This window comes from Myotis nattereri, assembly GCF_964212035.1.
Source record: "Myotis nattereri genome assembly, chromosome: 6".
Taxonomy (NCBI): domain Eukaryota; kingdom Metazoa; phylum Chordata; class Mammalia; order Chiroptera; family Vespertilionidae; genus Myotis; species Myotis nattereri.
The window spans coordinates 22,633,087-22,647,367 of record NC_138081.1 but is presented as its reverse complement, the minus strand read 5'-3'; the positions used below and the strand labels follow the sequence as shown (position 1 = coordinate 22,647,367).

Below are 14,281 nucleotides of genomic sequence, written 5' to 3'. Positions count from 1 at the left end.
GGCTGACTTCCTGGTTAAACTCCAGGCAGTGAACTCACTTCCAGGATCTCAGCCTTTAGAAGGCAGAAGGTGGAGAAACCTTTCTAAAGGAAGGCCATTTGGGTGTGAAAATGCATGCAAAGCTTTGGCTGGGCCTTCTCCAGGTCCCAGATCTGCAGTTTGTACTCAGGGAAAGCTCCCACCCAGGGAAACCACCGAAGCAGGTGCTGGAGAGAATGTGTCCTTTGTCAGGAAATGGAGAACTGTCCCCTCTTTGAGGGGTTCCTGCCTTAGCTACTTGGGTAATGGTAGGATAATTTCCTGAATGCAGCTCTTTTTGAGGATCAACAGTGCCCTTTATGAAGATGCTTGGAAGTTTCTTCTGTGGAAGTAGAGCAGACTATTATGTAATGCAGCGGTTCTCAATGGTCCGCAGGGGACGTTTGGTAATGCCTGGCAGTTACAACTGGGAAGGTGGTGGTGGTGCTACTAAACATCCTTCAATGCACAGGACCCCCAACACCCAGTTATCCAGCCCAAAGTGCTGAGGTTGAGAAACCTCAAGGAATATATCAAAATATGCTCTTATTTTTCTACTTATTCCTTATCATTTCCCCTTTTAAAGATTAATGAGGAGTAATAGTAGTAATTTAAAATAATAACTACTGTCACTGTCCTTTATTGAGTACTCAGTATATTTTAGACTCTTTGTGTATATAGTTCAAGCACTCTTAGTCTTTTTTTTTTGGCCAGAATTGTCAATTTACCCAGTTTCCTCCCAAGCTTTATTAAGATATAATTTACATATAACTCAAGCTTCATTAGTCTTTTCTACACTATCTCTATTTATTATTGGCCCTATCCATGAGAAAATGGAGGCATCAAGCAGTTTGCTCAAAGCTGCACATTTAATAGGTGGCAGAGCTGGCATCTGAACCCACAAATATGTGATTCCCAAGCCTTTACCCTCAATCCAAGTTTGTATCCAATATTGATTACACATGGGCCTTTGGTCTTGGTGTTCGCTTAAAATAAAACACAAATTAATGAGTACAACATCATTGAAAATGTCTCTTAATAGCTGCATGCCACATGATTTGTTCTATGTGCAGATTCACAAACTGAGGCCATGACATGAGAAAAATGTAAGGGTTGCCAATTTTCTGAGGAATAAAAAGATCTCAGGGAATACAACTCCCAAGCTGGATTGGACATTAAAAGATGCTGAATCCGCCGAAACCGGTTTGGCTCAGTGGATAGAGCGTCGGCCTGCGGACTGAGGGGTCCCAGGTTCGATTCCGGTCAAGGGCATGTACCTGGGCTGCGGGCACATCCCCTGTGGGAGATGTGCAGGAGGCGGCTGGTCTATGTTTCTCTCCCATCGATGTTTCTAACTCTCTATCTCTCTCCCTTCCTCTCTGTAAAAAATCAATAAAATATATTTTTAAAAAAAAAAAAAAAAAAAAAAGATGCTGAATCCGCTCCGCAACTGTCAGGTCCCAAGTACACAATCACATCTTCCCCTTTACTCCACCCCAGTTTGCTTATTTACATTTTCTCTAGGACTCGGGCCTCTTCTCCAGACACTCTCATTAAAAAAGACTCCCTACTCTTCTCTGGTCCTCTAAAAGTATATCCCCTTACCGTTCCTCATCCACCCTCTCTCCAAGAGGCAAAATCCCACCCCAAGCAGTATTTACTGCTTTGCAGAACATTAGTATCACCTATAGGACCTCTTCCATGCCCTTCCCACCTGGGTCTCAGTTGACTCACCTCTCTAGTTAGTACCTGGATCATCTTTACTCCGTTGTATGCAGTAAAGCAGTTCCTCAGTTTGGGTGTTTATGAAGTATACCTGTCTTCCAGGCAACCGGGGGCTTCTTTTTGAGGTTGGAGATGCTGCTGAGGGCTTAGACCTGACTGAAGCCACCCCTGGGTACAGGCGGCAGATTGTTCCTAATGCCAGTTCTCCGTTTGGATTTTGGTCAAAGGAAGGGCAGCCTTTCAGGTATGTTGTGGGAAAAGTGAGAGTCCGTGTCAAAAGCATCTTTAGGAGACAGATAAGTAAACTATGAGGTTTTCAGGATAAAATTTATAATGTCCACCAATTTCACAACAGAGTTTGATCATTGTTATTTACTGGAATTGGTCATACTAATGTACTGCAGGTCTTTTATAGGTACATGTTAAATTTAAAGAAATATATTTTTATTGATTTCAGAGAGGAAGGGAGAGGGAGAGAGAGAAAGAAACATCAGTGATGAGAGAGAATCATTGATCATCTGCCTCCTGCATGCCCCACACCAGGGATTGAGCCCACAACCTGGGCATGTACCCTGACTGGGAATCGAACTATGACCTCCTGGTTCATAGGTTGACGCTCAACCACTGAGCCACGCAGGTTGGGCAGGTGCATGCTAAATTTTGAACAATAGATAAATTTCATACTTGATACAACTTAGTTTACAATTTGATTTGGAGATGACCATTAATTGGCATATTGAGTTGAGTAGGCTAAGAGACTTAAGCGAGAGCGGGTACGTGGTTAAGACATGAAACTCACATTCGGATGATGCAGAAGAAAGATGCCAGCATTTGCCCATTGGTCATATGAGGGAGCAAAGGCTGGAGCCTAGGAGACATTGTTTCAGTAGTAGTGACTGCAATGTGATTGTGGCTTTGAATCTTTTTAACCCCTGCAAGGATATTGCCGAAATTTCTGGTTCTCCAAAGTGGGCTTAAAAGTATAAAAAAATGAGAATTTCTTAGACACACTGTTTCCTTAATGTACTCCCAATGTATATATAGAAGCATAGATCCTTACTGTGTTATCCTTTATCTTTTGAGAGAGGCTGGTCATGACCCTGAGTGTGAGTTGGAGCCATTCTGTGAGCTCCTCCAAGGATTTGGCCATTTTCATTGTTAATTCAATTGTGGAATGAAAAGCGTTTTCCTGTTCAGGGAATTTCAGACATTGAAGAAGCCAAGTAGGAGGGAAATCTGTGAACAGAATAGAGTTTCTGTTGTCCTGGAAGTCTTACTAACTAGGTATTTAACCACCAATATATGGTTTTAAAGTAGCAATAATTTGTGGTCCTTTATGGCACCTAATTCATCTTTGTTATCCTTTTTGAGGCCCATCAATGATGTTCAAAGGAAACCTTTTAACTATAGTTACTGTGTGGAGTGGTAAGGAAAGAGTCAAACCACCTCAAAAGACGACCTATAGGGTATGTCTCTTTAACTGCTATTTTGAGGAGCCATAAACCAGAGAGTAACTCTTCTTTTATGTCATTAATTTCTTTAAAATTCAAAAATGTTAAGAATTGGAATAGTTATTAATTGATAAATTAATTATATTGATGGACCTTTAAAATAGTTATTTTCAAAACTATTTCAGAATATACTTTAAATAATATATATTTTTTATTGATTTCAGAGAGGAAGGGAGAGGGAGAGAGAAACATCAATGATGAGAGAGAATCATTGATCTTCTGCCTCCTGCTTGCCCCATACCAGGCATCAAGCCTGCAACCTGGGCAAATGCCCTGACCAGGAATCGAACTGTGACCTCCTGGTTCATAGGTTGACGCTCAACCACTTAGCCATGCTGCCTGGGCTCAGAAAATATTCTTGATATTTATTGGGGTAGTGTAATAATTCTCTTATCCATATATTAAACATTGTAACATTGCTTGCAATCTGATGTATTCTAATTTGAGATCGCTAACATGTTCAATTGACTCTTCTCTGTGGACAGTAGCCTTTTAAATTGGGAAAAAAAGACTCTTTGCGGGTATTGGGGTATCTGGTAAACTCAGAGCAAATACTTTTGGTTTTGTGTGTGAAATATTACCTAATTAGTAAACCCCCAAACAATTGAAAACAATTTACTGACCACCTAGATTCAGTACTGTGAGTGTTAGAAGGTCTAGAACAAGGTCATCATCCTTGCGGAGTGACCACCCTTGTCACGCACATGTACAGCCAAAGAGCAAGGCAAGACGGCACGCACTGAAATTCCTCAGTGTACCCACGTGTGTGTCCTGATCTTCTCATTCAGTTCACTTGATACATATTGAGGTATTGCCATGTCCCAGGCCTTCTAGGATCAATGACTTCATGAGACACAACACTGAGGAAGTATTTCAGAGTTAGTTTGCAGATGAGGAACTGTGGTCTCCAGTAGGTAAAGTGGTTTTTCTAATATTGCACAATTATCAAGTGGCAGAACCAAGTTATGAATTTTTCTGACTTCAAGGCCTATAATTTCTCCCTAAATTCACCTCAGCCACATTAGGGCACATGTCCCTCTTTCCCCATGGGAATATGGTTTTTAAAAGGACACACTTGAATGTCAAACCCTACATAAACGAACACCTGTTTCTAGGAAGTTAATGTCTGCACGAGGGAGAGGAAATGGAGCGAAGTCCCTCTCGATATCTATCATTTTGGGCCATTTCAGGTCTATCACTTTACTCATAAAGAAATGCACAGTGTCATCTAGAAGTCAAGATTATTTGGGAGGAAACATTCTAGCTAATGTATGATTATCCCCATACACGGACAGCTGCACAGACTGAATGTAAGGTGGCTAATGTGTGACTTCAGCCAGAGGGATGATCTAATATAGCTTCTGACATATGAATGTGCTAGAGATGGAGACAAGGAACAAGGGTTCCAGATCAAGTCAGAGCAATTCCTGATCAGTGAGCTCCCTTTCTTTCTAATAATAAGCATAATGTTTACTATTGATTGAGCTCCTACCAGGGACCAGACCCTGCACTGCTGCGTGAGGTAGGTTCTCTGCGAAGCCTCCAGACAGCCTGATGCTGGGGCTTCCACTTTCCCAAAGAGGATGTGACCGCAGAGGAGCTGTGGCTGGTGTGAAAGGATGGGTTGAGATATTGAGACTCGTTGGGCGCCACAGCTGTTTCCAGAGTACAGTGGCCAATCCTGTGGCACAAAAGTCAAGTGTTTCCTCCTCATTACCATAAAGAAGAACAAAGTACAGGTGGAACCACTCGCTGGGTCAGCGATTCGGGCCTTGGTTGCTTCGCTTGACCCTGTGTTCCTCTGCGTTACAGAGCACGGCTCAGTGGGTTCTTTGTGGCTCCAGAAACAAATAATTACACTTTCTGGATCCAGGCGGACAGCCAAGCTTCCCTGCATTTCAGTCTGTCAGAGGATCCTAGGACCAAGGTATTTGCCTTCTTCTCATTTTCCTTTTCCTGTCCCCAGTCCTTCACTCATAAAAAAATAAAAAATAAAAAATCTAAAACTAAAACTCTCATGTTCTACAAATAGTTGTAACACACCATAGGCAAATATAGAGTCTTTTTGATGGGGGGGGGGGGGCGGGGTTCATTAGAAACGTTTTTAATTGAGATATAATTGACATGCCTTTAATTGTTGAAAACAAATTTGGTTGAATGTGTTGGCATCTACTGTTTATTGAGCACTTACTGTAGGCTGGGCATTATGCTACATTTTTTATATGCCTTGTCTCTAATTTTCACAGCATTTCTGTGAGCTATGTCTATTTATTTCTATTTTTCAGATAAGGAAATTGGGATTTAGAAGGGTTGTATGGTCAATCCAGGGCCACTTAGGATCATAAGAGCCGTATTTAGGATTCAAACCCCGATTTTTTCTGACTCCAAAGTTTGTGCCTTGCCCCCTAATTTTGGGTAGGGATATAATCAGTCTTCTGTAGGAATTTCCCCATCAGTTTTGAAGGGTAAGAAGAGTTGATTTTAACAAACAGCCAAATTCACTAGTGCTATTGATAAGGAACCAAAAGATCTCTTTTCAAGTTATTAATATGCTTCTATTAAATTAAGCATATTAATTGCTAGTTGGCTAGAGGAACATTATAGATTTTGATGTGATCACTCCTTCTACATTTTTTTTAAAAAATATATTTTATTGATTTTTTACAGAGAGGAAGGGAGAGAGATAGAGAGTTAGAAACATCAATCAGCTGCCTCCTGCACATCTCCCACTGGGGATGTGCCCGCAACCCAGATACATGCCCTTGACCGGAATCAAACCTGGGACCTTTCAGTCCGCAGGCCGACACTCTATCCACCGAGCCAAACCGGTTTCAGCCCTTCTACATTTCTTGAAGGGCTTGGTAGTGCTTTATCCACAGCATCACCTAAACACAGGGTCTCAGACTGGCTGTTCCTGCTCTAAAGGGGGCCCATGCAGCCTCTCCTCAATACTATTCAATTGAGAAAAAGAGGGGGAAAGAGGGGTGCAGAAGCATAAACAGCCACAAGCCTCACTGTGGCTTGGCTAACTAGTTGGAAAAGGCAGACCAGTCCTCAGGTCCTTGTTAATAGCTGACCAGACGCTTGCTGTTGGAGAAGGAAATACTCAGAAGCTCCACAGTGCTGATCGTGATATGTTTATTGGGGCACAGGTGAAGGTGGCCTCCGTCAGGGTGGGCACCGCTGACTGGTTTGACTCCTGGGAGAATGGGAATGATGAAGGCACCTGGCAACGGAAGTCCCCTAAGTTGGAGCTGCTCGGGGGAGCCAGGTACTACCTGGAGGCAGAGCAGCGTGGGAGAGCCCCCAGCGGGGGCATGAGAATTGGTGTCCAGATCCACAACACCTGGCTGAATCCCGATGTGGTCAGCACCTACCTGCGGGAGAAGCATCAGATCCGAATCCGTGCTCGGAGACTTCCAGAGATCCAGGTCTGCATCCCTTCCCCGTCCCATGGACGTAGGGTCAGGGCCTGAGTTCCGGAAGGGATATAATGTGGCCTAGTGGGAGGATCACTGCCTGGGAGCAGAAAATTTGCGTTGTAATTACCACTCTGCTGCCAGAGAAAAAGGATATGTATCCAACAGGGTTGTGAGGACGTTTAAAAAAATGCAAAGTCTTGTTATTGAGATGACTTTATTCATGGACTTAGTTTCAGAAATTTAAGGTCCAGATAAATATTCTTTTGGAAACTTACTCCTTAGAGAAGAGATGAGGTCCTCTGAACACCCACACCCACACCCACGTGTGCACGCTAAAGCATGTGCACCCGAGATTTCATAGCCTTTTGACTATGTCTTCCCTATTGGCTGTGTTTTCTGAGTCTACTTTGTAAAGGTCAAGGCCTTTGGGTCCCTCAGTTGTGCCCCATACTTTCGTTGAATAATTTTGGTGTATTTTTGTTGTTCACTTTTTGGTGTACCAGGATGAGTCACTATGGACTCTGCTTTTTAAGCTTACACTCTCGTCGGAAAAAAAACACCACATGTATATAAATAGCCACAAGAAAATAAAGTCACAAGTGATATAAGCAGTTAAAAATAACAAGTGATATAAGATGATAGGTCTTACTCCATAATGAAAGTGTAAGGTGCCTGGCAGGGAATGTATTGGAAGCCAAGCCGAGATGGAGTAAGCCTCTGAGAGTGTGACATGCCATGTGGCTGCTTCTGCCTGCCAGGCCCCTGGGAGAGAGAGAGTGCTTGGGGAGAAGAGAGGAAAGCGGGCCATTCAGGGGCAATGTGTGTGTGGAGGGAGGGAGTAGCAAAGATAAATTGGGAGACAGACGTGCGCATTATTCCAAGGCGAGTTTTCATTAGGAGATAACACTTGTGTTCTCCAGATATTTCTAGATGATAGTTTAAAAATGGAAATTTTAATAAGAAAATAGCAAGCCAAGAAGTATGTTCTTAGATGACCTCTGTGGCTTGATTAGCACATGTCAGTAAGTCCTGTTACTCTTGATTTTTTAGATGCTGACTGTGTCTGGAAGTGGGAACTTCTTCCTTACTTGGGACAGTGTCTCTAGCCAGCCTATCCCTGCAAATGCCACAGCCCATCAGGTGGGAACCTCCTTCAAACACGGAGAGGCGGGGGAGCCAGGGGTGGTCTTCATGTCCACGGTATAAACTCCTGGTAGCTTTTCTTTTCTGCAGATGCAAACAGCCATTGAAGAGTTACTTGCAGTCAAATGCCAGCTGGAACCCTTTTCGGCTAACATCCTACTCCGCGTTGGATTTGAAGAAGGTGCTGTCCCTGGCTTGGCAGATTGTGACCCTCTTCTCCATCATTCTCTCCCTCTCCCTCCCCCCCTCCCCCCCTCTCTCTGTCTCCTTCTCTCTCTTTCTCGTAAAATGGGAACAATCTTCATTTCCTCTCCAAGGTGCTAATAGAGTCAAGGAAGACACGGAAACTGGATTTGGACACTGAGCGGCCAAAGGAGTGGCTGCTTGCTTGGGAGGGAGCTGCTTGGTGTGGTGTCCTCCTGAGCTGTCTGATGAGAAGCCGAGGGTGCTGGGGAGTCAGAGTTAAGGATCACAGTGGGAAAAGACTTGCAAAAGATATAGGTGGGAAGCGGCAAGACAGTACAAATCTTGTTATTTAAATTGCATCTTGAGTAAAGGAATTATTACATAAAACAGTAGTCTTAACAAATTATAAAAATGAAATGGTTTATTTTAAAAATACTAAGGCGAATTAAGTTGCAATTGACACTCCTTATCTTTTTACTTCTCAACAATTTTCTGTGTCTGGGTACACATGGAAATGGTAGTCCCCCTTTATGCAAACCCCCAGTGAGTACATGAAACCTTGGATATACCATGTTTTTTTCCTATACATACATACCTCTGATAAAGTTTATTTATAAATTCAGCAAGGAAGAGATTAACAGCCATAACTAATAATAAAATAGAACAGTCATAACAACATACTATAATGAAAGTTATGGGAATGTGGCGTGTCTCCCTCTCTCTCTCAAAATATCTTATACTGTACTCACCCTTATTCTTTTTTTGTAATGATGCAAGATGATAAAATGCCTAGGTGATGAGATGAAGGGCGGTGAATAATGTCTGCATTATGACAGAACATTAGGCTACTGTTGACCGTATTGATACTTTACTTAACCATCACTTTCCGGCTTCTCTTTGGCATATCGGAATGACCAGCATCACTACTCCTGCACTTTGGGGCCATTATTAAGTAAAACAGGGTTACTTGAACACAAGCACTGGGATCTGAGAACCCAGAGAGCTACTAGGTGACTGCCGGTGGGGAGCATCTAAGCTAGGGACTGCGTGAGATTTCATCACGCTATTCAGAGCGGCGTACAATCAAAAACCTATGAGTTGTTTATTTCTGGAATTTTCCATTTAATATTTTTGGACCACAGTTGACTGCTGGTAACTGAAACTGTGGAAGTGAAACCATAGTAAGGGGGGGACTACGTATATTTTTGATGCTCTAGGGGTGACAGAATGGATTTTTCATAGCTGGAGCCTGCAAACGGGGGGCTGCAGGGCACCCTAAGCCCTGCCCAGCTCACCGGAGGGCTGGGGGACCAATATCCTGGGGAACCCATAGCTCATGCCCTGCACACATATTGGGAAGCTCTGTCTTTTTAACATCTACCCTGTCTTTTCATTTTTTTTGAACTGAATTCAGGCCCAGAAGCTTCCAGCTTTGATGGGGACCTCACCAGTGGGACAGAGCCCTTCTGTGGGAGGTTCAGCCTCTGTCAGCCTCGACACCTTGTCCTCACACCCCCTGCTGCCCAGCGGGGCTACCAGCTGGGTCAGTACACACAGGTACGGAGCAGCCCTCATGCTTCCAGCGAGGCATTGGTCTTACTCTCGGGGGTTGAGATGGAGAAACAGAAGCACAAACGAGTGATTGCTGTGTTTGCTGTGATTTGCCTAACACATTTCGGGCTGAGGTTCTTGGTTTCTTAAATGCTGTTTCAGGTATGAACAGATGCCTCCAGTCCTCCATTAGCTACTTGTTACATAGAAATGCCTTTGTATTTGTGGGAGACCTATGGGAATGTTCATATGCTTTGTACAGGGGTGGGCAAAAGTCGGTCTACAGTTGTGAGTATGCCAAACAGAAAGTTTATTATTTATTGATTATTGTATTAGTTTCCATAATAACAACTCTAAACTGACTTTTGCCCTCCCCCCCGCCCCCCAGTCCCCTTTATTTTCTTTGCTTTTTAGGTATCAGTGCAGATCTGTAATCAGATTTTCTGGTTTTGAATTCTGACTCTATACCCTTGTGCCCTCAACGCCTTACTTTTCACATCTGAAAAATGGGTAATAATGTCTCTCTCTCAGGATTTGGGGGAAGATTAAATGAGGTAATCCACTGAAGTACCTGTGCAGTGGTTAGGACTCAGCAGAGGCTAGCTATTTTTTTTTTTATTATAGTTATTATTATTGATGCATTGACTGACCCATTTCTTGAATCCCTCTTACATCCTTTGTGTCAGTGGCTCTGCAGTTCTTCAAATGAAGCCCATTTGCCCTGTGGGAACCAGGGTGAGCCTTGCTGGGGCAGCTGAGCTCATGGCAGTGGTTTTGTCCTGGCCTAGTTGAACGGCAGTGGGAATGGGACTGAATGGTTCAGGTTGGAGCACCACCCATCTCTCAGAAGCACTTCCCACACAGCAGAGGCTCCCAGTGGGCATAATTTTGCCTCCTAGGGGAGAGTTGGCAATTTATGAGGACATATTTGGTTGCCACAACTGGGTCATTGCTACTGGCATCCACTGGATAGATCTCAGCAATGTTGCTAAATATGTACATTGTGTAGACTAGACACCTCACAGAAAAAAAAAATCCAATCCAAAATGTCAATAGTGCTGAAGTAAAAAAATTCTGCTCTAAAGACTTTCTGAGTCAAATAATTTTACTTAACTCAGAGTTAGAAACCAGGGATGCTGGGGAGTTAGAGTCAAGGAACTGCAGCTCAGAGAGGTTAAGTGACTTGCTCAAGGTTGCACAGGTAACCGGGTCAGAACAGCGGTTTTCTAATAGAGATCCTTTAAAATTGTCATTGCCAAACACAGTGCACTTAATAACTTTTTGGGAAAATAACAATTTACTCTAAATGATTTGTCTCTCCTGCTAGACTAGTGAGTTCCGGGAGGGCAGGAACTCGGCTGACTCTCTCACAGCATGAGGCAGGGCTCTAGAGAGGTGGACTCACCTCACCACACATTGTTTGAATGGCTGCTTCCTGCACTGATGGAGCTGAAGCACTTATCTGGTGTCCACAGCTGTGCATTGCATACAAAGGCCACATGAATAAGACCCTGAAGGTGACCGTGTCTTTCACAATCGATCTTCAAAACATCATTAAGAACATCACCTGTGACTGGAGTCTCATCGGAACCAGTCCCGAAAGGTAGATAACCTGTGGGGAGCTGTGGGAATTCTGCCAACTGGGATGATTAGCTCTCTCGGGGACAGTGCCTCAGATACAAGCTAACTTGGGGCTCTGAACACAGATGTGGAAAAAATGGAGCCTGGAGAAGTTTGATGTAAAAACAGTTAGTTGTGAGGAATATAATCTTTCTAAAAGGAGTCTGACATTTCTCATAGAGTCACAGAACATATTATTTGGAAGAGGCTTTAGAAAATATTCCTTGACATTACTGATGAGAAAAATGGGTTGGCGATTCACCCCATTTGGTGATTCACCAAAATTCGGCAAATGAACAAGATTCTGGAATAAAATTCAAGCATCTCGATGCCTTGACTCAGTGCTCTTTCCAGAGATCTCTTATGGGTTTTGTAAGTGGTTTTAAACTAAATAGTCCTGTAATGTCCAGGAGTATTAATCTTCCTTGTCATTAAAGCCTAACATACTATCTGCCTGAGACACACACTTATATTGTATCTAGAGGCCCGGTGCACCAATTCGGCTTGGCCTGTGGGATTGGGCCAAAACTGGTTCTCCAACATCCCCCGAGAGATCCTGGATTGTGAGAGGGCGCAGGCCAGGCTGAGGGACCCCACCAGTGCACAGTCAGGGCCGGGGAGAGACTCCGGAGGTTGGCCAGCCAGGGAGGGACTGCAGGAGGGCTCCAGGGCATGTTCGGTCTGGCCTGTCCAATCAGGACTGCAGGAGGGCTCCAGGGCATGTCCGGTCCGGCCTGTCCAATCAGCTGGACCCCAGCAGCAAGCTGACCTACTGGTTGGAGCGTCTGCCTCCTGGTGGTCAGTGCACATCATAGTGAGCAGTTGAGCGGCCTTAGCATATCATTAGCATATTACACTTTGGTTGAATGGCTGACAGGTTGACCAGATACTTAGCATATTAGGCTTTTATTATATAGGATTTGAAAAAGACTCCATGTCAGGAATGAATGATTGCCTTAAAATGTGATTCACTAGTGTGATAGCACAAGTTCAGCTTAACAGCCTGCCTTGGATGTTGTACCCAAGGCACACAAGACTGTTTGGGTGCTGGGGGTTCACGGGGTCCCTCTCCTGGCTACACAGTCCTCAGACCCCCTGGTTGGAGAACGAGGGCTCTAATGGGAGGGGACTGTGGATGCACAGGAACAGGCCCATTTCTGCTGTGTGCTTGTTTTACAGCTGGCGATTCACTTGCACTAACCTCTGGAAGACTTGTGTGCATCGCTCCACGCATCTCCAGAGACCTCTGGCAAACTCCCCGGTGCTGGTTCATCGAATTGACCTCTTCCCTCTGGCTCTGGAGACGGGCGTGTTCTGTGTGGATGAAGTTATTATTGCAGACACAAACCTAACAGGTGATCATCGAATCCACTCTCTTCCATGGACCTGTCCGTCAAAGGCTGACCTTAAACTTTTCTGCTAGGGGCTGCTGTTATTTTTAATGAAGAGGGAACAGGTGATTCTCCATCTTGCCTGCCTTTTTCTAGCGAGAAGATGGGGTTGGTATTGTGTGCCCTTGGCCCCTGTATTTCTCCAGCTGGCTCCTCTTTTTTCCTATTCCCTGCAGTGCTTGCTCCTGCTTCTGGTGGTTGTGCTGTTGTCCTGATTTTACTCCTTCCTTGCTGAGAAGCCTTGGTTTCCTCATCCATAAAATGGTCATATTGAGGTCCCTGCCTCATTGGATTACCTGCAAAGATTAACTGAAGTGTAATGGAAAGTACTCATCACAGGTCCTGACCATAGTCAGTGCTCAATAAACATGAGCAATTATTAGTACTTATTAACATTATTATTACTGTTAATAAGAAGTCCAGAAGGATTTCTTGATCTCTCTTTCAGTTAATATCTGTCATACAAAGTGCTGGAAGAACACAGCAATATCTGGCCATATAAAGGGACTAAAGTTCTGATTTATGACAGACTCAGTGAGAGCTAGAGGGTAACCAGGCCCTCATGAGAATAGCCTTGTCTTGTCCTTCCTTCTGCCCACCTAGATTCCTCCCCTTGTCAGTTAGGGTTCAGGCCGGGCCTATTTCTCCACCAAGTCCTTTGTCCTTCCTTAGGCACAGTGATCTCACTGGGCTTTGCTTGTCCACAAAGTGCTCACCAGGGGACTTTAGACTGGCCCCGGAGACTGCACACACCGGAGAAGGGAAGCCGCCAGGCGGATGGTGCCACTGCTCCCAGGGCCTCCAGGCGTCCAAGTTCTTTTTATTCTCCATTTCCCATCACATCCTTGTGACTTTGGGGCTCAGCTTTCCTGCTTTAAGTAGCTGCTCTCACCCAGGGGAAGGGGAGGACGCAGTCATTTACATTTGATTTATAAAATGTGCAAGTTTTCAGCCTTTTGGCTGTAACATTGCAAAGCTGAGGGCAGGGGAACTTGGGGGTGCATGGCAAAGGTCTCTCCTTTAGCCCTGAAATTACGTTGTATTTGAACTCATCAAAATTCTGCCTCTTATTTGTTTTAGTGGTTTCAGTGTTTTGAGGGCATCTGGGTCAGACTGTGTCACTGCTTATTTTCAACCTTGCTTATGTTCTGGCACACGGAAAATAATATTCAGATGGTGTGCTTGGGTAACTGCCTGAATTCTTGGTGCCTAAGATACTGAGCTGGGCCTTTTGCGACCCTCAAGTGCTGCCCAGATTCCTGGAGGCTGAGGGTCTCAATATTTCAGACACTTGAACTCCGTGATAGGGAAACTCAGGTTTAGATAATAGTTGCCTTTTCCTTTTTTTTTCCTCTTCTCCTTTAAATGCTATCTTATACCTACAAACCTTCAAAGTGCAAGATCCAGAGCACTTTCTCATTGCCCCCACCTCTCTGCCACCAAATGCTCTGCTATCTGGATCCATCCTAGGAGTGAGGTGAGGAGGGAAGCAGAGAGGAAGAGGGCAGAGACAAGAAAGAGCATGGGTGGCTTGGGTAAAACCATGTTTCCTGCTTTGGCTAGTTAGCCTGCTGGTAACAACTTTGCTTTGAGGATTTTTTAATGGCAACATAAACTTGATACAATTGGGCTCAATATCCAGAGTTAATTGTCCAACATTTATCTGATCAATTTAACATGATTATATTCTCCCATCCAAATGTCCTCTATGGAA

The 14,281-nt window shown here is 44.2% G+C and overlaps 1 protein-coding gene across 1 annotated transcript in view; it reads left to right on the top strand.

Annotated features, from left to right (window-relative positions):
- PKHD1 (PKHD1 ciliary IPT domain containing fibrocystin/polyductin) overlaps positions 1 to 14,281 on the top strand; it is a gene marked incomplete at its 5' end in the record, with an annotated part of 392,126 nt that overhangs the window by 21,358 nt on the left and 356,487 nt on the right. The window contains 8 exons of the mRNA XM_081094978.1: positions 1,846 to 1,987; positions 5,067 to 5,181; positions 6,407 to 6,685; positions 7,727 to 7,816; positions 7,910 to 8,000; positions 9,420 to 9,562; positions 11,032 to 11,159; positions 12,356 to 12,531. Of these exons, the coding sequence (XP_080951104.1) occupies positions 1,846 to 1,987; positions 5,067 to 5,181; positions 6,407 to 6,685; positions 7,727 to 7,816; positions 7,910 to 8,000; positions 9,420 to 9,562; positions 11,032 to 11,159; positions 12,356 to 12,531 (1,164 nt within the window). The remainder of the gene's footprint in view (positions 1 to 1,845; positions 1,988 to 5,066; positions 5,182 to 6,406; positions 6,686 to 7,726; positions 7,817 to 7,909; positions 8,001 to 9,419; positions 9,563 to 11,031; positions 11,160 to 12,355; positions 12,532 to 14,281) is intronic.